General features: G+C 48.5%; 1 protein-coding gene across 1 annotated transcript; it reads right to left on the reverse strand.

Moving 5' to 3' along the window:
- Nucleotides 1-7979: 7979 nt before the first annotated feature.
- On the reverse strand, nt 7980-24834 carry KATNBL1 (katanin regulatory subunit B1 like 1). Its single transcript, XM_044271887.1, has 10 exons — nt 24595-24834; nt 18308-18429; nt 16263-16303; nt 15089-15368; nt 12976-13094; nt 12065-12115; nt 10961-11050; nt 9308-9397; nt 9047-9140; nt 7980-8525 (listed from the first exon to the last, which is right to left on the reverse strand). The coding sequence occupies exons 2-10, from the start codon at nt 18413-18415 to the stop codon at nt 8493-8495; spliced, it is 906 nt and encodes a 301-aa protein (XP_044127822.1). The 5' UTR covers nt 18416-18429; nt 24595-24834; the 3' UTR covers nt 7980-8492.
- Nucleotides 24835-26337: the final 1503 nt, after the last annotated feature.

The raw sequence follows: 26337 nt of genomic DNA on the forward strand, positions 1-26337 counted from the left end.
CATCCGGCGTCTGATGTGGTGGATTGGCTGCTGTGGGTGAAATTTCCAGTCACTTATCCCATTATATTAACCAGTTCACGTCCTGTTTTTCTGGAATCAAGATGCTTTATATGTAATGTGTATGTAGCACATTGACCACATGTATACCACCACATATAGACGTATACCACCGCCTATAGACGTATACACCACATGTATACCACCGCCTATAGATGTATACACCTCATGTATACCACCGCCTATAGACGTATACACCGCATGTATACCACCGCCTATAGATGTATACACCACATGTATACCACCGCCTATAGATGTATACACCACATGTATACCACCACCTATAGACGTATACACCGCATGTATACCACCGCCTATAGACGTATACACCGCATGTATACCACCGCCTATAGACGTATATACCACCACCTATAGACGTATACACCGCATGTATACCACCGCCTATAGATGTATACACCTCATGTATACCACCGCCTATAGACGTATATTCCACCACCTATAGACGTATACACCGCATGTATACCACCGCCTATAGACGTATACACCGCATGTATACCACCGCCTATAGACGTATATTCCACCACCTATAGACGTATACACCGCATGTATACCACCGCCTATAGATGTATACACCACATGTATACCACCGCCTATAGACGTATACACCTCATGTATACCACCGCATATAGACGTATATTCCACCACCTATAGACGTATACACCGCATGTATACCACCGCCTATAGATGTATACACCTCATGTATACCACCGCCTATAGACGTATATTCCACCACCTATAGACGTATACACCGCATGTATACCACCGCCTATAGACGTATACACATCATGTATACCACCGCCTATAGACGTATATTCCACCACCTATAGACGTATACACCGCATGTATATCCACCGCCTATAGACGTATACACATATGTATACCACCGCCTATAGACGTATATTCCACCCACCTATAGACGTATGTATACCACCGCCTATAGACGTATACACCTCATGTATACCACCGCCTATAGACGTATATTCCACCACCTATAGACGTATACACCGCATGTATACCACCGCCTATAAACATATATATCACCATCTCTACATAAACCTCCCAACTTCAATGAATGTTTTGTATGTTAACTGCCCCCCACAAAGCGTGAGTTCACTATAGGGCTGTACATAAAATGACAGTGCCCTATATTTAACTACAGAGTTAGGGCTCATGCACACGACCATATGGCGTTTTCAGTGTTTTGAGGGCCGTTTTTAACGGATTTGTTTTTTGTTCCAGTAGTGTTTTCGGTTCAGTTCCGTTTTTCCATATGGCATATACAGTATACAATTACATAGGAAAAATTGGGCTGGGCATAACATTTTCAATAGATGGTTAAGCAAAAACGGAACGGATACGGAAGACATACAGTATATTCCGTATGTGTTCCGTTTTTTTTGCGGACCCGTTGACTTGAATTGAGCCACGGAACGTGATTTGCAGGCAATAATAGGACATGTTCTATCTTTCAACGGAACGGAAATACGGAAACGGAATGCACACGGAGTAACTTCCGTTTTTTGCAGACCCATTGAAGTGAATGGTTCAGTATAAGGAACGCATACTGAACGCAAAAAACGTCCCGTATACTGAATGCAAAAAACATTCATGTGCATGAGCCACTCTCCGACCCCACCTACCACCGATGTGGCTGCGGCTGACGGCTTCCTGACACAGATCGCTGCCATTATAGAGCCACCTACAATATGCCTGCCACTTTTAGGCCAGCCATGAACTCGCAGCGTGTGTCAGTGCGGGGTCCTCTGACAGGATCGCAAATTGTCCGTGGGGCAGCCACATCGGATCGCGGACCCATTTACTTTAATGGGTCCGCGATCCTGCCGTTCCGCAAAAAGATAGGACATGTTCTATCTTTTTGCGGAAGGGAAATACGGGACGAAACCCCACGGAAGCACTCCGTAGTGCTCCTGTAGGGTTCCGTTCCGTGCTTCCGTTCCGCATCTCTGGATTTACGGACCCATTGAAGTGAATGGGTCCACATCCGTGATGCGGAATGTACACGGAACGGTGCCCGTGTATTGCGGGTCCGCAATACGGCAACAGGAAAGCACACGTTATACTGATTTATAATGCTGTGTGACCCTGAGAGTCCTGGAATCTATTGTATTACACTGACTGCATTATGTCGGTGTAATTCAGTAGATTCCAGGACTCTGAGGATTACACAGCATTATAAATCCGTATACTGCTGTGCGATTCTGTCCGAGGACGAGAGATCAGGATGAGACCCTGCACTGACACACGCCAGCCCCAAACATACTGCTGTATCTGTGCGCCAGGCCCCATCACTAAAAATGGCCAGGCATTTCCAAATGAATGGAACTTGGCTCCTCCCCTTGGTGCTTCTTCCCCGCCTACTTCTGGTGCTGACATCATCGAGCCGCTCGTCAACCTGATGACGCCGATTCCTGCAGGCATGAGCAGAGTTGAGCTGTGCACATGCGTAAAAGTTCAGCCGCAGGCTTTATCACATCAGGAGGAGGCGGAGCTAAGGCATCAAGGGGAGGAGCCAGGTCCTGTGAGGGTAGGCTCCCACAGACACTGTGCTAAAGCGGACTAGCTCAGAGCTTGTAGGTGGGGGCAGCTGTAGGGAGGAGCTCACACTGTGTAGTAGAGCATAACACGGCACTCAACATGGACATGAACATCTGGGCGACGGCCCTTTCGTGCATACCTGCACTCCGCCTGGCCTTCCCACACACACACTGTGGCACGCCCCTTAAAGGCGTTTTGCAATTTGCGGATGCATTGACTTGAATGGAGCTGCGGACCGATCTGTACGGACAATAGTAGGACAAGCTTCATATTTTTGCGGAATAGAAATGCGGACACACGGATGCGGACAACATACTGAACGTTGTCCGCACATTTTATTCACCCATAGGAATGAATGGGTCCGCCTCTATTCCGCAAAATGCGGAACGGATGCAGATCGGACGCGGAAAAAATAATACGGTCGTGTGAATGTACCCTTAAAGTGTAAGGCCTCTTTCATATGAACGTATTCGTGCCCGCGGCCGCATACGGCGGTTCCGCAAAACACGGGGCAACAGCCGTGTGCATTCACTTGAATGGATCCGCAAATCTGGAGATGCGGTGCGTGAAACAAGCACGGAACAGAAGCACTACGGAGTGCTTCCATTCCGCACAAAAATAGAACTTGTTCTATCTTTTTGCGGAAAGGACAGATCGCGGACCCCATGGTTGTGTGCAAGAGGCCTAACTGTCATTCTTTTTTTTTATTTTTGGAACGTATCGGGGCAGTGATACTAACCATTTTTGTAATATACTTTAATTACTGAAATCGTACATTTCTATTAGAGAAATAGCTATAAAGTGGCCCATTGTGAGCCTTAGCGACGCTCTTCTGTCTTCTGTTTGCATAACTGTGGAGACTTTGCTCAATACTGACTGTTCTGTAAACAGAAGACAGAGGAGCGTCGCTAAGGCTCACAATGGGCCACTTTACAGCTATTTCTCTAATAGAAATGTACAATTTCAGTAATTAAAGTATATTACAAAAATGGTCAGTATCACTGCCCCGATACGTTCCCAAAATAAATAAACTAATGACTGTTACACTTTAAAAATAATTCACTGTTGCCCAATCTTACATCTGATCCTTTTACTAAATTGTTACAAAACCGACACTGACCACAACGATGATTACCCTCCGGTATCATGCGTCTTAGGCTGCTGTCACATTGGCGTTTTGGCTTCCGTTCATGGCTCTACACGCCGTCCAAAACGGATCAGTTTTGCCCTAATGCATTCTGAATGGAAAAGGATCCGCTCAGACTGCATCAGTTTGCTCAGTTCAGTCACCATTTCCGCTCTGGAGACTGCCTGCAGCGATTTGGTGTCCGCCTGACGAAGCGGAGCCAAACGGATCCGTCCTGACACACAATGTAAGTCAACGGGGATCCGTCTCTGACACAATCTGGCACAATAGAAAACGGATCCGTCTCCTATTGACGTTCAATGGGTTTTATGACGGATCCGTCCTGGCTATGTTACATATAATACAAACGGATCCGTCCTGGCTATGTTACATATAATACAAACGGATCCGTCCTGGCTATGTTACATATAATACAAACGGATCCGTCCTGGCTATGTTACATATAATACAAACGGATCCGTCCTGGCTATGTTACATATAATACAAACGGATCCGTCCTGGCTATGTTACATATAATACAAACGGATCCGTCCTGGCTATGTTACATATAATACAAACGGATCCGTCCTGGCTATGTTACATATAATACAAACGGATCCGTCCTGGCTATGTTACATATAATACAAACGGATCCGTCCTGGCTATGTTACATATAATACAAACGGATCCGTCCTGGCTATGTTACATATAATACAAACGGATCCGTCCTGGCTATGTTACATATAATACAAACGGATCCGTCCTGGCTATGTTACATATAATACAAACGGATCCGTCCTGGCTATGTTACATATAATACAAACGGATCCGTCCTGGCTATGTTACATATAATACAAACGGATCCGTCCTGGCTATGTTACATATAATACAAACGGATCCGTCCTGGCTATGTTACATATAATACAAACGGATCCGTCCTGGCTATGTTACATATAATACAAACGGATCCGTCCTGGCTATGTTACATATAATACAAACGGATCCGTCCTGGCTATGTTACATATAATACAAACGGATCCGTCCTGGCTATGTTACATATAATACAAACGGATCCGTCCTGGCTATGTTACATATAATACAAACGGATCCGTCCTGGCTATGTTACATATAATACAAACGGATCCGTCCTGGCTATGTTACATATAATACAAACGGATCCGTCCTGGCTATGTGACATATAATACAAAGGATCCGTCCTGGCTATGTTACATATAATACAAACGGATCCGTCCTGGCTATGTTACATATAATACAAACGGATCCGTCTCCCATTGACGTTCAATGGAGTTCATGACGGATCCGTCCTGGCTATGTTACATATAATACAACCGGCTATAGAAGACATAACACAACTGGACCCGTTCATGACTGATGCATGCGGTTGTATTATGGTAACGGAAGCGTTTTTTGTAGATCCATGACGGATCCGCAAAGAAACACTAGTGTGAAAGTAGCCCCTGTTGGTCCCTGTTCAGACTGTCTCACAAAGCTACCCTTCACTAGCAAGTCTCGCAGGTACTTACTGTATCTAAAACCAGTGGAGACTAGCTACCTCTTTTAGCTGTCCTTGATTGCATCCGCCATAGGACTAAACTGGAAAGAAAACGTGAACCTTTTTTCTTTGTAGTAACATATATTGATCCTGACCTCGAGTCTTAGGTCTACACGACGACATTTGTTGCGCGACCGATAGGGCACAACTGCACTGCAACATTTGTCGCGCAACATTTTGTTGCACTAATGTCGTGCGACAATTTTTTTTTAATGGCAGTCTATGGTGTCGCACTGCAACATGCAACATGCTGCGACTACGACGCAACAGTAGCAGAAAAATCCACCTCAAATGGATTTTCTGCGTCTGTTGCGTCGCAGTCGCATGTTGCAGTGCGACACCATAGACTGCCATTAAAAAAAATTGTTGCGCGACATTGGTGCGACAAATGTCGTTGTGTAGACCTAGCCTAATAGGACTCCTCTATAACTTTACAGGGATATTCTCTCTGCCTCAGGGCTTGTTCACACGGCTGTTGTGGGTCCGTGGCCGTTTTGCGGGTCCCCAATCACGGAGATGCGGCATGGAAGCATGGATCGGAACCCCATAGAAGCACTATGGAGTTATTCCGTAGTGTTTGTCCGTGACTCCGCACCGCAAAAAAAGAATAGAACTGGTTCTATTTTTTTGCGGTGCGGACGAATCGGTCTCGATCGGTCCCGACCGCCGCACAGATGTTGCCTGTGCATTGGGGGCTGCAAATTGTGGTCCCTAATGCACGGAATGGCTGCACAACATTCATGTGCAAGAGGGAGCTCAGCGCTACGGTTAATCCTTCGGAGTGGTAAGGATTGTGTAATGTATGCAGGGTGGTGACTATCATATCTATCTTCCTATAATCACTCCTTTTATCTCTATTTCAACATCTAGAGACTGTAGGGCATTACCTCCAAACTGTGGCGCCTCCTAGTGGCGGCAGCAGCAGCACCTACGCCTCTGTTTCCCCCACTTACCTGAGCAAGAAATTCCAGCTGGTATAACCTGGGCGACATCCACTAGGCTTGTACACTACCAGGTCTGTACATTTAGGCCGCCCACACATGTTGCAAAATACGTGCGTTTTTTTCTGCGTCGATTCCAGTGTGGAAAAAAACGCAGCGCAGGCAGGGATTAGACAATTCACATGCACGTTTTTGCAGATGTTTTCCATACAAAAAAATTAGAAATCCTCAGCATGTTTATTATGCAGGTAGCGGTTTTAGCTGTGGATTTCACCCTTTTCCAGTGAACACCGAGATCCGCGCCAAAATCTGGTATAGGGCAGAAATCCTTAGGTGCGTTCACCCACAGGCTGCCTGTAAGGACGAGTGGTGGCACCATATTGTAGGACCTATAGGCCTCAAGCACACAACCGTATTTTTGCGGATCTCACGTGTACTGTGCCTGCGGAGCGTGACATCAGACTCATCTCTGCTGCCGCTCTAGCAGGCCAGTACTCAGACTACACAACGCCATCACACAACTGACAGCGAGGGTAGCTTGCCGGAGCGGACAGGTTCCTTTAAAGGGACACCACCATATTTTCCAGGATAACCCCTTTAACTCTCTGTCAGACCAATCACTGGGACCAGAGAGGGAAGGGGATGAGTGACTCAATTACAGCATCACAAAATACACTGATATGTGAAATGATCTTCTGTGAACATCTTTATCTAGGCCTATGAAAGGAACACTAGAGCTGTCATATTGTTATCCCAATCCTACTGACTATTATACTAACAGATAACATTTTCCTCCTCACAGCAGCAGTAAACTAAACAGGATCCCCATCTACGAGTTTCATCCCGTTTTGCTGATCGCTACAGAAGGACAATATTCTAAAAACAACCAAAAATTCTTAAAGGGGTTGTCCTATCACAGACAACGGGGGCATATCCTAGCGACATGCCCCCATTGTCTGTGATAGGACATCCCCTTTAAGAATTTTTGTCTGATAGGAGCAGGTCCCGAACCTACACTGAGAACGGATCGGGGAAGGTGGAGGAGGGCGGACTGCACATGCGCAGCCGCCCTCTATTCATTTCTATGGGGCTGCCAAAAATAGCCAAGCGCTGGCTCGGCCATTTCCGTCGGCCCCATAAAAATTAATGGGAGCGGTGGCCACACAAGCGCGGCGCACTCCCATTCACTTCTATGGGGAGTCCTCCGGCCACCACCCTCCCCCTTCCGTTTTCGGCATAGGTGCGGGTCCCAGAGATGGTACCCGCACCTATCAGACAATGGGGGCATATCCAAATGAAATGCCCCCATTGCCTGTAATGGGAATACCCCTTTAAATTGTTTCCATTGAATAATGTGTAAAAACTTACTCCGTTCCGATGAAAGTGTCCCTTTAACTACCACTAGGGGAGGGTAGAGGCGAAACCTGTTAGGCAACCGGCACCTCAGCTTCCGTAACCTTACTCCCAGTCCCAATGTCCAAATCTACACCCTAATGAAGTGTTCCCATACTAACCAATCGGATTTCAGCTTTTCAGTTTCCAGCCTGCCCTGGAGAATTGAGAGCTGAAATGTGATTGGCTGCCATGTCCTGCTTGTCCCTCGTGTACATTGATGGGATACGCGGTGTTCATTCCTCGTAGCTCCTGTCTTCAGCTCAGGCATCCCAGAAGCCATACCTCACACATGCCCCAAATGTAATACTATTGCAAAAACGTCTTTAATATTAGGGTTTCAAATAACATAACAAAATAAACAAAAAACGGCTGCAATATCCAGTGTCCCGGGTTAAAATGTCGCAGTTTCAGGCACAGCGTTCTGCACGGACTTGTAGACACCGCGCATTTCTCCAATATGCCAGTTTCTCCTAGATCTCCATCCCAGTGATGCAACGGCTGGAAAACTTGAGGTTCCTGCTCTGCTCCTCAGAAACCGAGGAGAAGTGACTCTTGTGAAGTCCGTCACGCAGGAGCATTAGGTAAACGTTACCTCAGTAAGTTCAAAACCACTATCTGGAAAGAACACTACTTCAATATGAAGCAGGCAGACGCCACCTTGTCTGTGGTGGCACAACGAGGGCCTGTTCTGGAGATGAAGCCCTCTTGGACTAGTTAGTGGTTTTACTAGTTTCTTCCTGCAGCAGAGCTCTGACAGATCTGCAAAAGTCTGCTGTCTCATGAAGTCCCAAAACATATGCAGGATATTTGGTGAAGCCTCGTATCAGCGGAGCTGTGATAAGTAGCCATCCAAGTCCTAGAAGAAACCAAAGCCAGGATGTTACCACCATCAAGAATGCTCACAATGCCGACCCCCCCCCAATATTACTACAACTGTGTAAGGCCACCATAACAAAAGCTCCAACTGCCCCTGGAAATCTGGTCAATGAAATACAAGGGAGACTCAACACAGAAGTCTCGTGACTGCTGCAGCCTATCATTGGCCACATCGGTCTCATACCACTGAGAGAGGTCATGTGTGGTGAGGAGATGGCACAGGAACGGAGGGGGTTTAGGACATAAAGTACGCTCTTCTTCTTAATTATTCTAATACAGTCTGAGCATGGACAACCTCGTAATAAAGAGTAGCTTCATGTTCATGGAGACCCTCAGTCTTGTGATCACTTGAACTATAGGGGCTCCCATCAACCAGTGATACGGAAGTGCATCTACTTCGTTGTAACATGGTCAGACTGCTGGACCGTGGACCGCCATCTTCTGACACTAGAAGGTGCTAACTGCCCACCACCTCTGTACACGGTTACAGGAGGTCCTTACCTTGGCTATGTTGCCAGTATAACCTGGTACTGATGCAAGGTGACTTTCTTGTTGCCACATTCCACTTAGCTGTCGCTTTAGTATCAGGACATTTCTGAAAAGAAAGAAGGAGTAACTCAGCGATGGTGGCACGTCACATTAAGCCGCGGCTAGCCCATCAAGATCACAGCGAGGACAGTGATACATGACACTGTACATGGCCTCACAGATTAGTCATCGGCTTACTTTCCACCACATCTAAGGGGCAGTCCCAGCACTTACTCGTCAGAGGCCTCTTCTGAACTTGTAGATAACTGCGTCCACCATTTCTTCACAATTGCCTGGAGCCAGTTAAGGCCGACGATCACATATCTGCAAGTTGAAGGAGTCAAGTCAGACACTGAAATCGTGGCATTAACACATGTGGCACTGAGTTCTTTCTGTATGGCCCCCGACCATAGGTGGTGTACCCTTACTTTTTATATGCAGTGTAGACATAGGAATCAATGGTGGAAACACTTTCAGTACCCAGCAATTAGGGATTCTGCAGTCAACCAGTCCCTGTGCAAATCATGGTCTGGTGACAAGCTACTGAAAAATATCCATACATACACACACACGAAATGCATAGTTTAAAGCAGCTTTCTGCAGCCCCCTTTCCCTTCCTCTGTATCCGTTTGGCGGTGCACAAATTGTGGATCTGCAAAACGCGGATGCGGCCCATGTGCCAGCCACTTTTTCTTTTGCAGACCCACTGACTAAAACAGGTCTGTGGTCTGCTTTTTGTGGAATTCTAATGATGAGCGGTGTGCCCTCTGCATCCGTATGACCATTTCATGACTTTAATATTAATGTTAAAGGGGTTATCCAAGATCGAATGCACCCCCCCCCCCATATGCCCTTGCCCCTCAGAGGTTGTATTACCTCGCTCCCTTGGATAACCCCTTAAAGTTATAGATTAATATATTTTGTTTTAGGACTTGTATTTGTTATACCTTTTATTTATATGTACTGTATGTCTTAAAAAAACAAAAAAAAAATAAAAGTTCTGATTGAAATTGAGAACAAAAAACAAACAAAAAAAAAAATTAGGAATATATGTCTTAATGCGGACCATGAATCTATTGAAGTGAATGGGTCTGCAAAAAAATGCTAATACAACACAGACAGAATAAGTATTTAGCAGAACACAAAATACATATGCTGCTGTGCATGAGGCCTTACACTCATACTAGAAATAGCTACAGTATATAAAACCATGCTGAACCTATAGGATAATAAATTTTATTATAATTATATATATATATATATATATATATATATATATATATAAATAATTTATTTTTTAACAGAAATGTAACTGACTTGTTCCTTCATAAGCCAGTGTGCTGAAACAGTACAAAAGCAGATTTTACAGAAGAAGCAACAGTCACCTAGTAGCAGATAAGAATCATTGTTGGCCAAGGGCTTTCACATCTCAGCCACCAGATGGCAGCAGAGCACAGCAGAGACTCAGACTGTAGACACATTTGGGCTCCACTGAGACCTAGGTTGACTCGATGGAAAGATTAGCGATGCAGGCGACAGACACTGCGACAGCAGCAGAGTCCAGCAGGTCAATCGTACCGGTGCAGGCGCAGGTGCTATTCGTTATAAACAGAAGCCAACATGCACATCAACGGAGGAAGAGTGCAGCGGTCTGGCCTCTGTTTTCTCTGCTGCTTTTGAACAGTCAGAGTATCATACAAATAGACCTCTGCCATCCCCACCCTTTCCAAATATTGAACGGCACAAACCACATGAGGAACCCACAGACTGAGAAAGTAGGAAGTCTGCGGACATTCAGCTATGACTATCTGGCACTTGTGAAGGGAACCAGCGACGGCCGGTGAACAATGAAGCCTTGTGACAGCGCGAGAGACCAGGGAAACTCACTCTTCAAATTTACTTCTCAGCAGGGATTTAACCAGTGGCAACAGATCGACACAGCAGCCGGCCGAGATGGAGGCCTTGTCTTCTTGAAGGCTGAAACACAAGGTCGAAGGAAAGTTACCAAATCTTACAGCGCATCTCCAGTCCGTGACATGGCGGCGCAATACGGGACTGTACAGCAGGAATACGGAAGAACGTCACAGAGACTGCCATGGAGTCTCTTAGGCTCCTATTGGCCGTTAAAGAGGACCTCTCCCCTCATGTCTGGTTTAGTAACTACTTGCATTGGAAAAACAATTGTAAAGCATCTATTCTCATGACTTCATGTTGTGCCGTTCCTCTATTATTCCTGCTAGAAGTTTACTAATAAATTGCCAGCAGTCTGCAGAAAAGGTACTGCTGGGTGTTACCGACTCTGTCCAATCAGTGCTGCTGGTGTCAGACTGTGCAGGTACACCCCCCAACTGGTTACCTCCCCCCTGTACCCTTACTGCAGACTGCTAGCAATTCCTTCATAACTTCTAGTAGAAATAATTGAGGAACGGCACAACACAGAGACATAAGAAGAGATGCTCCAGAATAGGGATTACTTGGGGAATGCAATTAGTCACTAAACCACACACGTCAGGAAAGGCGACAGGTCCCAAGCCCCTCTGTGCATCACGGCAGCCCTGTTTTATAGATGTTGGCACTACTTCTTGACCAACAGCGAGTTTAACCCCTTAGTGACGCAACAACGTTTTTTTTTTTTTTAGCTAAACAGCTGGCTTTAATTAATTATTGCATTAAAAACTAACTGGTCCTGCCAAAAATAAGACCTCATACAAGTACATTGATGAGGAAGGAAAGAAAAGAAAAAAAGGGGGGGGGGGGGGGAAAGAAAAAAAAAAGATGCACGTGGCTGGCTGCAGTGGTCACCAGCTGTTGACACGGGGTTACCCTGGATATACTAGGCAAGTACTGCTGCATAATTTTAGGTTATTGTTGCCTGTTTCTTGCTGAAACTTGACGGTCTGAGGTCGGCATAAAACAATACAATAAGGGACACTCCGCAGTGGGATATCTGTAGTAAAGATATAGTGAATAGTAAAATGAAGTAGATGTTACCTATTTGTGAGGACTGGAAGACAATCCGCTATTACACCTAAATCTTGCATCCTAGAGTGAAAGAGAAAAGTAATTACAGCTCAGCGTCCTACATTAGCATCCGTCACCTGCGGTCAGACCGCTCAGCCTGCCAACGCTGCCACCGTCTGTGGTCCAGGGAGTATGCACACATACCGCTAGGTGGCGTATGAAAATGCCGCGCTGATATTACAATGCGCCCGGAGTCTGTGTCTTGATTTTCATTTATACTGGAAACCACGATGCAGCGCTGGATCTGTTGTACCGTGGATGCTCAATGGTGCCCAACAGACCCTGACCTACAGTGGGATCCATTAGGGTCCGTCATGGTGCCAGTCATTCTGACTGCAACAGAAACTCCAAATCTGACACGTGTGAAGGAGCCCAAGATACCGCTAGCAAGGTAAGTACACGTTAAAGGAGGGCTATAGATACTGATGCCGCATCTTTAGGATAGGTAATCAATATCAGATCGTTGGGGTCTGACACCCCATGTTTTGGGCTGCCACTGTGCCGGCAGCTATACAGTGCAGGGAGCTGGAGGCAGACAGCGCCGTACACTTTTGCTGGTCATTTCGAGGTACTGCAGCTCTGTTTCCAGTCAAGTGAAGGGGAGCTGATTTTTTACACCACTCAGTACAGAGGGTTCTGCTGACACTCCGCTGATCCATAGGTGGGAAGGCCAGTTGTTGGACTCCCACCAATCTGAGACAGATGACCTATACTGAGGACAGGTCATCAATATCTGTAACACGAAGAACCCCCTCTATAAAGGGATTGTCCCCTGTCCACCTGCCCTACTAGGGCATATGAAGATCACAAAGGAGAGTCCTCCACTAGAGACCCCAATCCATTAGTCAAAACTGGTGAGCAGAGGCACCACATGGACATACCTGACTAGATAGGCTACAAGTTCATTCACACTGCGCTTCCTCCAGAAAGTGAGGGCTACATTAAGCCTGAGGTTTCGGCTGAAAAGGACCTGTGCCATTGTATCGTGATCCTTGGACAACTACGGGGACAAATAAGGAGAGCATGACCTCAATGGAATTTCATAGCAATTGAGCAAATAGTCTGAACATATATACATGTGAAAAAAACAAAAAAAACATATATAATTATAGCACAGGGATAAATGTGATATCACTACACACTTGAATAGGACCACCCTTCTCTTGCCAGGCACATTCAGGGTGCAGATTCCACGTGGAAATTCCCAATGATATTAAAAGAGGATTTCTGGGGGTCTGACTCCTCGCACCCCCTGCCCAATCAGCTGCTGGAAGAGGCTGTGGTACTCAGCAGAGCTCCGTGGCCTCCTCGCAGATTACCAAGCACAGCGGCTGTGCTGGGTATTGCAGATCAAGCCCATTCGCATGAATGTGACCGAGATGTGCCTAGGCCACGGGAGTGAGGGCTTAAGAAGAGTGTTGAGCGAACTTGTGTTTTAAGGCCAGAGGAAGCGCAAAGTGCGCGAAACGGCCGTCGCCTGTTTGATCACTCAGCAATACACACTAATGTCCGCCCCAGCCTGCTGAACCTTGTATCTGAATCTACAGGAATAAAGTTATTATTTGCAACATCCGGGTGAGTGCCGCTATCTTTATTCTTTCTATTCACTGCATCGAACTTGTGTTTTAAGTTCTGTGTCCAAAGTTCAGGTTATCGAAGAATTGCGTTATGGATTCTGCTACCATGGACCATAACGGAATTTAGAATCCATAACAGGGATTCTTCGATAACCCGACCCTGAACTTAAAGGGCTTCTGTCACCCCACTAAAGTCATTTATTTTTTTTTGGCTACTTAAATTCCTTATACTGCGATATATCAATATATAGTGCTCTTACTCATTTTCGTTCAGCAGTTTCTTTAAAAATAACGGACTTTTATAATCTGTAAATGACCTCTCTACCAGCAAGTATGGGCGGCTACTTGCTGATAGCAGCCGCATCCTCCTTAAATAAAGACGCCCCCTCCGCATGTTGATTGACAGGGCCAGTGAACGCACTCGTCCTCTGGCTAGCCCTGTCTGCGTTCAAAATCCGCACCGGTCTTCAGTCGGCGCAGGCGCACTGAGAGGAGGACGCTCGCTCGGCTGCTCCTTCCTCAGTGCGCCTGCGCCGGGTGTAGATGTGACGTCATCGGCGCACTGAGGATGGAGCAGCCGAGCGAGCGCCCTCCTCTCAGTGTGCCTGCGCCGACTGAAGGCTGGTACGGCGCAGGCGCCAGATTTTGAACGCAGACAGGGCTAGCCAGAGGACGAGCGCGTTTGCTGGCCCTGTCAATCAACATGAGGAGGGGGCGTCTTTATGAAAGGAGGATGCGGCTGCTACCAGCAAGTAGCCGCCCTACTTGCTGGTAGAGAGGTCATTTACATATTATAAAAGTGCGTTTTTTGAAGAAACTGCTGAACGAAAATGAGTAAGAACATTATATATTGATATATCGCAATATAAGAAATTTAAGTAGCCAAACAAAATAATAAAAATGACTTTAGTGGGGTGACAGAAGCCCTTTAAAAAAAAAAAAAAAGTTCGCTCAACACTACTTAAGAAGAGGCCTAAGCAATCACGGAGCACAGTGGCATCTTCATACAGCTGATTGGTGGGGGTGTGAGGCCTCTGCAGATCCCATATTGATCATTTATTCTAAAGGAATAGGACATGCCTACAGAACCCCTTTAATAGCCTAAAAATCCACATCAAAATCAACACCCCAGCTGTGGTGAAACTACAACTCCCAGCATACTCCATTCAAGTCTATGAAGTTCTGAGAACAGCCAAGCAAGTGTACATCTTAGGAGTTGTAGTTTTACCACAGCTGGAGTGCGGGAGGTTGACCATCACAGGTCTAGGACCGCTGATGCACAGAAGAGGAGCCTAGTTGTTTCATGGCTCCAGGAACGGGTTCTGATTTTTCCCCTTGAACTAGATGGTTGCTTAAAACTGGCCTGGTGAAATTCTGTAAGAGAATGGAGTGTGGACAAGGGCCAGGACAGCCATACCTCTGCGAAGAAAGTGCTATATTTTGAGGAGGCCCCTTCAGTCTGTGAGGAGCTGGAATCAGTGGAGTTCAGCACGAAGGTGTGCCGGTCGTTCTGGAGCTTCTCGTGCAGGTTCCCTGCCGCCAGCTCATTCTCCTTATTGGCCATGTCACAGCCCCAGCCTTTCTGATGCTGCTTTCTTCTGTAAGCGGGTCTCAGGGCCTGCTGCGGGGCTTTCCTCTTACAAACCACCACTTTGTAAAGCTGACGATCACTGGTTGAAGGTTGCCGACCTGGACTTCTGCAGGAAAGTGGATACGGATATGTACAACCCTGTCATCAAGCATTTATGAACTGTGGTGGCCGAGGGCTAAGCCCACCACAAGATAATAGTCATTCCATCATTAAAGGGAATCAATCACAACTGCCTGTACAATCCTGCTGGTTGCTATTGGAAACAGTCAACAATCTTGTCGACAGATCATATAATGTAGTGGGACAGTTAGATTTCCCTACCCTGCAGTCCATGATAGCTCAGCATGCCATCCCAATATAAGCAGGACTGTCTGACCACCCCATGAGATCTGGGCCTCCCAACTGTACCCCAAAGGCACGGAGCCAGGGAAAGAGATTGGGCGTGTCATGGATTTCACATGAGCCTCGGTCAGGGGTATCTGGCAGAGCCTTACTCTTTTCTCCATGGTTGTCCAACTTAACCAAGTGTGCACTTTTATTGGGGGAAAATGGTGCTGCCACTCTGGACCCTACTGGTCCTGCAATGAAGAGCCACATCACAATCAATGGCCTCAGCAGTTACATGACGTTTATGCATATGTGACCGGTGAGGACAGTAATTGGCTGCAGTGGTCATGCTAAAAGGTTTATCCAGTGATGTCCTATCCTGAGGATGGGCCATGATTAGCTGTTCGGAGGAGCTACAGAGCACTGTAGTGGAGGGAGATCGCTCCTACGGGGCTGCTCCCACTAAAGTCAATGGGAGCAGTGCAGTAGTAGCGAGATTCCTCCACTGCAAGGTTGAGGAGCTCCAGCGCCAATGCTGATGGTGGCGTTGTAGGGTGTCAGGCCACCGAGCAGCTAGTGATGGCCTATCTAGAAGATCCGGAGTAGTAAGCATTTAATAAGAAAACCTATGTAAAATATTACAGCATCATAAATTCATCAAGATGTCACTCACCTGTTTACTACAGATACCGACTCTTCCTGTGAAATGTTACCCTGTTTAAAAAGAACAACATTAGTACATAGCAAAAAGTCGTAAAAACATAAAATAAAACAAAAAAATAAAAATAAAAGCCATCATGTTCCTCTGCAAGGCTGCGAGGAGGCTGCAGTAGGTCTACAGTACAAGGGCCCTGGAAAAGATTCTGCTTTACTCCATCAAACCTGAATTCTTAGGCCTCTTCCACACAAACGATACGGATCGGCTCCGGATGCGTTCAGTGAAACTCGCACCATTTTGCAACTTCAGTCAGTTTTGTCTGCGATTGCGTTCAGTTGTTTCGGCGTGGGTGCAATGCGTTTTTCAAAAACAAAACAAAAAAAATAAAAAAAAAACATCTCCTAGCAACTGGTGTTGAGCGAACTTGTGTTTTAAGTTCGGCGTCTAAAGTTCGAGTTATTGAAGAATCGTGTTATGGTCCGTAGTAGTGATTCTTCGATAACCCGAACTTTAGACGCCGAACTTAAAACACAAGTTCGCGCAACACTGCTAGCAACCATCAGTGAAAAACGCATTGCACCCGGATGCCTTCTGTTTTTCACTGAAGCCCCATTCACTTCTATGGGGCCAGGGCGGCGTAAAAAAACAAAAACAAAAACGCAGAATATAGAACATGCTGCGTTTTTCACGCAACGCAGAACTGATGTGTGAAAAAAAACGCTCTTGTACACAGACCCATTGAAATGAATGGGTCAGGATTCAGTGTCGGTGCTGTGCGTTCACGTCACACATTGCACCCGCGCGCGCAGAAAACTCGCTCGTGTGAGAGGGGCCTTAGGGTTGTCTCAGTCCACCTCCGAGACGTGTAGCAGCTTAAACCATCCATGTTTTACTATTACATTTCCATCGAGTGATCAGCGCCCCAGATCCTGCTTTTTCACATATTATCCTTATCGCTTGGATCTGGCCTTTAATCCACCCATCCAAAATGTCAAAAGGTTTCCTTCGAGCAGGGCTCATGTACTGTGCACCCAACATGAAGGTTTTATACTTAAAGGGGCTCTCTCACTTCAGCAAATCGCATTCATCATGTAGAGAAAGTTAATGCAAGCCATTTACTACTGTAAGGTTATTCTCCATATTGCTTCCTTCGCTGGCTGGATTCATTTTTCCAACGCTGGTTTCCATGGTTACAGACCACCCTGCAATCCATCAGTGGTGGTCGTGCTCGCACACTATAGGACAGCGTTTCCCAACCAGTGTGCCTCCAGCTGTTGCAAAACTACAACTCCCAGCATGCTCGGACAGCATTTGGCTGTGCGGGCATGCTGGGAGTTGAAGTTTTGTAACAGCTGGAAGCACACTGGTTGTGAAACACTGCTATAGGAAATAAACGCCAGCCTCTCTAGTGGCCAGAACCGTGGGCGTGCACGTAGACTTTTTCCTATAGTGTGCAAGCACGACCACCGCTGATGGATTGCAGGGTGGCCGTAACCAGCTTCGTATGCTTTATTCGCAGTCGCTTTGTTCAAAACTTAGGAAGAATACTGTACAGAGATCCGTACAGTATTAGAATGTATGGGCTCTGATGGAACAGAACTCTGCTTCGGTTCCGAGGTACTAGCTGGAGTTCGGTTTCAAGTTTTAAAGCGGTTTTCCAATTTTTTTAAAATCAACGACTGAAGTTATTCCACAAAATCACTTGCGACTTCGTGAATAACTTACTTCGGGTCATTGGAGCCCATACATTGTAATACTGTACAAAGACAAATCTCCGTACAGTATTGTTCCGAAGGTTTGAACGAAGCGACTTCGGATGACGCATACCAAGCTCTCTTCGCTCAACGCTAATTCTGATCGGTAGAAATTATCCCTGCTCCACTATATCCGAAATTAATGGAGCGGCTACATGACTGCTCGATCGGATTTCATGGGGCACTTGATAGGTGGGAGTCCCAGCAGTAGGACCCTCCCCGATCTGATAGTTATACCCTGGGGATAGCTTCTAACCACGCTTTTCTGAAATATAGATGTAGCGGACAAAGCGAGACTGTCTGTACCTCCTTCATGTTCTGCTTGGCTGCAGCCGAGAGTCTTTTCCTTGGGTGGTCATTGGTACAACCCTCATCTAGGTCCCGCTTCTTGGCATCGCAGGCTTCAAATGCCATAATACCCAGGAAGTCTGCAATGAGAATACAGAAGACAAGGTGAGAGACGCGGCATGTAGACTGTCCCCCGAGCAGAGGGCGGCCTCTAGAACAAGTAGTGAAAAGGTTCGGAAGGACTGTGGCGGGTGATGACTAAATGGCCGCCATGGGCAAGTGACATAATCAAGAAGCTGAAGCAGACAGTGGCAGGTCGCACAATTTAGGGCCTCTTTCACACTTGCGTTGTCCGGATCCGTCGTGTACTCCATTTGCCTGGAATTACGCGCCGGATCCGGAAAAACGCAAGTGAACTGAAAGCATTTGAAGACGGATCCGTCTTCAAAATGCGTTCAGTGTTACTATGGCAGCCAGGACGCTATTAAAGTCCTGGTTGCCATAGTAGTAGTGGGGAGTGGGGGAGCGGTATACTTACAGTCCGCGCGGCTCCCGGGGCGCTCCAGAGTGACGTCAGAGCGCCCCATGCGCATGGATGACGTGTCCATGCGATCACGTCATCCATGCGCGTGGGGCGCCCTGACGTCACTCTGAAGCGCCCCGGGAGCCGCACGGACGGTAAGTATACTGCTCCCCCGCTCCCCACTACACTTTACCATGGCAAACAGGACTTTAGCGTCCCGGCAGCCATGGTAACCATTCAGAAAAAGCTGAACGTCGGATCCGGTAATGCGCCGAAACGACGTTTAGCTTAAGGCCGGAACCGGATCAATGCCTTTCAATGGGCATTCATTCCGGATCCGGCCTTGCGGCAAGGGTTCAGGATTTTTGGCCGGAGCAAAAAGCGCAGCATGCTGCGGTATTTTCTCCGGCCAAAAAACGTTCCGTTCCGGAACTGAAGACATCCTGATGCATCCTGAACGGATTTCTCTCCATTCAGAATGCATTGGGATAATCCTGATCAGGATTCTTCCGGCATAGAGCCCCGACGACGGAACTCTATGCCGGAAGACAAGAACGCAAGTGTGAAAGAGCCCTTAGCCACGTGACCACCTTCTGCATCCTCTACTGTACAGGCGCTGAATGAGCTTGCACAGTGCAAATACGAGAGATTCTGCTTCCCGTGTGGGTATAACGCATAGATGTGTATATGTCGGTAGAATGATGGGGGAGGCCATCATCTAAAATAAATAGCACCGTCATATACACCACTGACTGCAGCTGTAACGTTAGATCCGCACCACTGCCCTTTATACATTATACATGTTGAGGTCGGATGCTTTGCCTCTCTTCTCTTAAAGCAGGTACTTCCATAATTTAATGATCAGTGGAGGGGGCGACTTCTGGGGCCCCTACTGACCCGAAGAACACAAAGAATGAGGCTGTGACAGCATTACTCCGGGAGTAGCTGTACAGTGAAGCCCCTATACTGTACGGACCCCTATCTGACTGTCTTTAAGCAGAGCCCCCTCTGTACCCGAGAGGGGGCTATGTGAGGGCGATGCAGTCTCGTCAGGACTTGTTGCTGCCTGCAGAACCTAAGCAAAGCGGCCATTCACACTGCATATCCTTCAGTGCACCCAATCCTTTATTCCCTTCTGTAGGGCAGCTGCCACAGTGCTGCCCATAAGTATTCATACCCCTGGCAAATTTTGATTTAAAGTTACGTTTATTCAGCCAGCAAGTAATTTTTTGATGGGAAATGACATAGGCGTCTCCCAAAAGATAATAAGACGATGTACAAGAGGCATTATTGTGGGGAAAAAACATTTCTCAGCTTTTATATACATTTGAGCAAAAAGTGTCCAGTCCAAAATTAATCATACCCTTCTCAATAATCAAAATCCTTTATTGGCTATTACAGCAATCAGACGCTTCCTATAATTGCAGACCAGCTTTTTGCAGGTCTCCACAGGTATTTTTGCCCATTCATCTGTAGCAATGAGCTCCAAATCTTTCAGGTTGGAGGTCTTCTTGCCATCACCCTGATCTTTAGCTCCCTCCACAGATTCTCAAATGGATTCCAGTCTGGACTCTGGCTGGGCCTCTCCAAAGCGTTAATGTTGGTGTCTGCTAACCATTTCTTCACCACTTTTGCTGTGTGTTTTGAGTCATTTTCATGCTGAAATGTCCACTGGTGGCCAAGGCCACGTTTCTCTGCAGACGCCTGATGTTGTCGTTGAGAATCCTCATGTATTGCTCTTTTTTCACGGTGCCGTTTACTGTGATTAGGTTCCCTGGTCCATTGGCTGAAAAACACCCCCAAAGCATTAGGTTCCCACCACCACGTTTGACAGTGGGGATGGTGTTCTTTGGATTGAAGGCTTCTCCTTTTTTACGCCAAATGAAGGAAACATCATTGTGACCAAACAATTAAATTTTTGTTTCATCTGACCATAACACAGAAGACCAGAAGTCTTCTTCTTTGTCCAGATGAGCTTTTGCAAAGGCCAAGCGAGCTTTTGTGTGCCTTATCTGGAGAAGTGGCGTCCTCCTTGGTCTGCAGTGTGCAGTGTCCGTGTGATTGTCTTCCTTGAGACATTGCCACCAGCAGAGCCCAGATTCACCAGGATGGCCTTGGTGGTGATCCTTGGATTCTCTTTCACCTCTCTAACTATCCTCCTGGCAGCACAGGTGCCACTTTTGGCTTCCGACCACGTCCTCTGAGATTTTCCACAGTGCGGAACATCTTGTATTTTTTTCTCAAATGTAAATAAAAGCTGAGAAAAGTTTTTTCCCCCACAATAAAGCCTCTTGTACATAGTCTTATTATCTTCTGGGAGACACCTATGTCATTTCCCATCAAGAAATTACTTGCTGGTTGAATGAAAGTAACTTTAAGTCAAAATTTGCCAAGGGGTATGAATAATTATGGGCAGCACTGTACCCTATGTCATGGACAGGCATGCCCCCCTTGCATCGTGTGACCATTTGCTGTGATGCAAGGGGAGCTTGTCTCAGCTGCAGCCAGGGATTGGCTGCAGTGGTCATGTGACATCCCCCCAAAAGGATGTTAACATCAGCGCACCACGGAGTGAGAGAGACCAAACCAAGTGGCGTGGAAAAGGTTAAAAGGTCCGATACGAATGCTGGATAATCCCTTCAAACATGCCAAGAATGCTGAAAAAAATATTTTTTTCTTTTTGAGATATGGTGGTGCTAATAATCATCTTTTTATAGTCTATTTCTAATATAGGGAAAGTGGTGCGATTTGAATTAATTTTTTAGTTTTTCTTATTTTTTAAACTTATGTTTTTTATATTTTTAGCCCCCCCCCCCCCCCAGAGAACTATAATATTTTATCATCAAATCATTTCTCGCGTAAGCGGCAGCGATTTAACACTGTAGCCATAGCGGCACAGCTAGTGGCAGGTCTTGGGTCCTTCAGAGGGCATGAATGGCACTCAATCGCTGCTCGGGGAAGCCGTTCGGGACCCGGGAGCGCAGCACTCACTGGGATAGGCCTCTCGGTGCCATGGTTGCAATTACCCACGGCATAGGAGGGGGTGAAATGTCTGATTGGGGTTATCGCTGATCACAGACAGTGACGCCGGGTGTCTACTGTGTACAAAAGCAGGCACCATATGTGCCATACATGTACAGTGACCACCCGACACGCTGACGTTACCTCCTTCCATGGCCCAGACCACCCGACACGCTGACGTTACCTCCTTCCATGGCCCAGACCACCCGACACGCTGACGTTACCTCCTTCCATGGCCCAGACCACCCGACACGCTGACGTTACCTCCCTCCATGGCCCAGACCACCCGACACGCTGACGTTACCTCCCTCCATGGCCCAGACCACCCGACACGCTGACGTTACCTCCCTCCATGGCCCAGACCACCCGACAGGCTGACGTTACCTCCCTCCATGGCCCAGACCACCCGACAGGCTGACATTACCTCCCTCCATGGCCCAGACCACCCGACAGGCTGACATTACCTCCCTCCATGGCCCAGACCACCCGACAGGCTGACATTACCTCCCTCCATGGCCCAGACCACCCGACAGGCTGACATTACCTCCCTCCATGGCCCAGACCACCCGACAGGCTGACATTACCTCCCTCCATGGCCCAGACCACCCGACAGGCTGACATTACCTCCCTCCATGGCCCAGACCACCCGACAGGCTGACATTACCTCCCTCCATGGCCCAGACCACCCGACAGGCTGACATTACCTCCCTCCATGGCCCAGACCACCCGACAGGCTGACATTACCTCCCTCCATGGCCCAGACCACCCGACAGGCTGACATTACCTCCCTCCATGGCCCAGACCACCCGACAGGCTGACATTACCTCCCTCCATGGCCCAGACCACCCGACAGGCTGACATTACCTCCCTCCATGGCCCAGACCACCCGACAGGCTGACATTACCTCCCTCCATGGCCCAGACCACCCGACACGCTGACATTACCTCCCTCCATGGCCCAGACCACCCGACACGCTGACATTACCTCCCTCCATGGCCCAGACCACCCGACACGCTGACATTACCTCCTCCATGGCCCAGACCACCCGACACGCTGACATTACCTCCCTCCATGGCCCAGACCACCCGACACGCTGACATTACCTCCCTCCATGGCCCAGACCACCCGACACGCTGACATTACCTCCCTCCATGGCCCAGACCACCCGACACGCTGACATTACCTCCCTCCATGGCCCAGACCACCCGACACGCTGACATTACCTCCCTCCATGGCCCAGACCACCCGACACGCTGACATTACCTCCCTCCATGGCCCAGACCACCCGACACGCTGACATTACCTCCCTCCATGGCCCAGACCACCCGACACGCTGACATTACCTCCCTCCATGGCCCAGACCACCCGACACGCTGACATTACCTCCCTCCATGGCCCAGACCACCCGACACGCTGACATTACCTCCCTCCATGGCCCAGACCACCCGACACGCTGACATTACCTCCCTCCATGGCCCAGACCACCCGACACGCTGACATTACCTCCCTCCATGGCCCAGACCACCAGACACGCTGACATTACCTCCCTCCATGGCCCAGACCACCCGACACGCTGACATTACCTCCCTCCATGGCCCAGACCACCCGACACGCTGACATTACCTCCCTCCATGGCCCAGACCACCCGACACGCTGACATTACCTCCCTCCATGGCCCAGACCACCCGACACGCTGACATTACCTCCCTCCATGGCCCAGACCACCAGACACGCTGACATTACCTCCCTCCATGGCCCAGACCACCAGACACGCTGACATTACCTCCCTCCATGGCCCAGACCACCCGACACGCTGACATTCCCTCCCTCCATGGCCCAGACCACCCGACACGCTGACATTCCCTCCCTCCATGGCCCAGACCACCCGACACGCTGACATTCCCTCCCTCCATGGCCCAGACCACCCGACACGCTGACATTACCTCCCTCCATGGCCCAGACCACCCGACACGCTGACATTACCTCCCTCCATGGCCCAGACCACCCGACACGCTGACATTACCTCCCTCCATGGCCCAGACCACCCGACACGCTGACATTACCTCCCTCCATGGCCCAGACCACCCGACACGCTGACATTACCTCCCTCCATGGCCCAGACCACCCGACACGCTGACATTCCCTCCCTCCATGGCCCAGACCACCCGACACGCTGACATTCCCTCCCTCCATGGCCCAGACCACCCGACACGCTGACATTCCCTCCCTCCATGGCCCAGACCACCCGACACGCTGACATTACCTCCCTCCATGGCCCAGACCACCCGACACGCTGACATTACCTCCCTCCATGGCCCAGACCACCCGACACGCTGACATTACCTCCTTCCATGGCCCAGACCACCCGACAGGCTGACATTACCTCCCTCCATGGCCCAGACCACCCGACAGGCTGACATTACCTCCCTCCATGGCCCAGACCACCCGACAGGCTGACATTACCTCCCTCCATGGCCCAGACCACCCGACAGGCTGACATTACCTCCCTCCATGGCCCAGACCACCCGACAGGCTGACATTACCTCCCTCCATGGCCCAGACCACCAGTTCCTGCCATTAATCTCTTCAACAACACCAGGGACCACCCAGAATAAAATGCATCTGCCGCAGACCACCAGGGACAGTACAAGTAACCACCTGATAGCGCTCAGCTCCCCGCACTGGCCACAAGCAGGGCCCCGGAGGCCACAACATGCCCGGCCTACCTCCGCACCACCCCCTTCGCACCGAGTACACTTACCGGCTCATGGCCCTGCCGTGGGCTTCACTGACGAGACCTATCGCACTGCCCTCCTGCTCCGGCCGCCGCTCGAGCTCACTATACAATAACCGGACGATCCCCTCTGACAGGACGCTGCGCCATTCAAACTGCCCCGCAGGGCTTTCTGGGTAAGCAACAACCGCTGTCAATCACACCCTCGCCTCAGACGGCTGCGATTGGTTCACTGCCACCGAAGGGGCGGAGCGAGCGTGCACCGCAAGGAGTTACGTAACGGAGCTGGCGTAAAAAGTTTACGAGAGTCATGTGACCGGGCCGCACGTCTCTGTACGTGCTGTTCTGCGGAGGAGCTCGTGCGTCCCAGGACGTGACGTGGAGGGAGCGCTGCTCAGTAATGGCCGCTCGCCGCCGCAGCTGTACACAGGCGCCCTGTGCTGCTGCGGCTCCGTTAGGAGTAGGGTCACGTGACTTGTGCTGAGGACTTGCTTTTAGCGCCATATTTTTCACGGATTTTTCCCCACAGATAATTAGTTTTTACTTATTTTACATGTCTGTGACGTAAACAGAGCTCATGGTCTTCCATATAGAGACCTGAGAGAAGCCAGAAGAAGGCTCTGGTGCTTCCTGACTGGAGCTCTCTGGATACATGGGGAGCTCTTCCCCAGAACATACCACAAACAGCCCTAAAGGGCGAGTCCCATCTTGGACATTTGGGGCGTATCGCTAGGATATGCTCTCAGTGTCCGATAGGTGCGGGTCCCACCTCTGAGAACGCCACCTATCCATAGAACGGAGCACGCAATAGGGTGCACAGCGCATGCGCAGCCGCCTTTCATTCATTCTCTATGGAACGGAGCTGTGGCTTGGCCATTTTCTAAAGTCTCGATGAATGGGAAGCGCGGCTGCCGCTCCGTCCACCTCTATGGGGCTGACGAAATATCTCAGCCAGGATTGGGGTGGAATGGAGGGTGGCTGCGCACACCCGGTGCACCCTCCGGCACTTCGCAGGCTCCGTTCTAAGTATAGATGTTGGGGCATATCCTAGCGGTATGCCCCCTATGTCTAAGCTGGGACAGCCCCTTTAACTCGGTGACATATGCCTACGTTAACCAGTGTATGGCCCTGCCTAAAGCAATCTATTCCACACGAACGCCAGAAATTCTCTAATTTTTCCTCGATGTAAAAAAAAAGTACACGGCACGTCAAAAATGGCTCAAAAATCCTTATACAAACGGCTTCATGACATATATATATATATATATATATACACACCTCAGTAGATATTGGTCCATATCAAACTGACAGAGGCACACCACACTACGCCATGTTTCAGGGGCGTTCCCTCTTCATCTGGCGTGCACAGGTGTGAATACAGAAACGTAGCGGTATCGCGGTCTGCGCTCGGTCTGTCCCCATGAGTTTCACATGGACTTTGCTCTACTGAGGTTTATATACAGTGTTTGATGGAGCAGTTTGGATGCCTGCATTGATGAGATAAAGAAGGATTTTCAGACAATTATTGGCGTGCCGTGTACTTTTTTGGGTGTGTGGCGCTGTGCCAGCTCCATATGTGGCAGGTACTGGTGGTGTAATACAGCAGCCATCCGCCAGCAGTGACTAAGATCAACTCCAATGCCAGTCATTCTACTCCAGATGCCACCTGCAATATATGGCATAAGCAAGGGATTAGCAACCTTCACACTCCAGCTGCTGTGAAACTACAACTCCCAGCATGCAAACATGCTGAACTGTTCTTGTAGCTCC

This window comes from Bufo gargarizans, chromosome 11, assembly GCF_014858855.1.
Source record: "Bufo gargarizans isolate SCDJY-AF-19 chromosome 11, ASM1485885v1, whole genome shotgun sequence".
Classification (NCBI taxonomy): domain Eukaryota; kingdom Metazoa; phylum Chordata; class Amphibia; order Anura; family Bufonidae; genus Bufo; species Bufo gargarizans.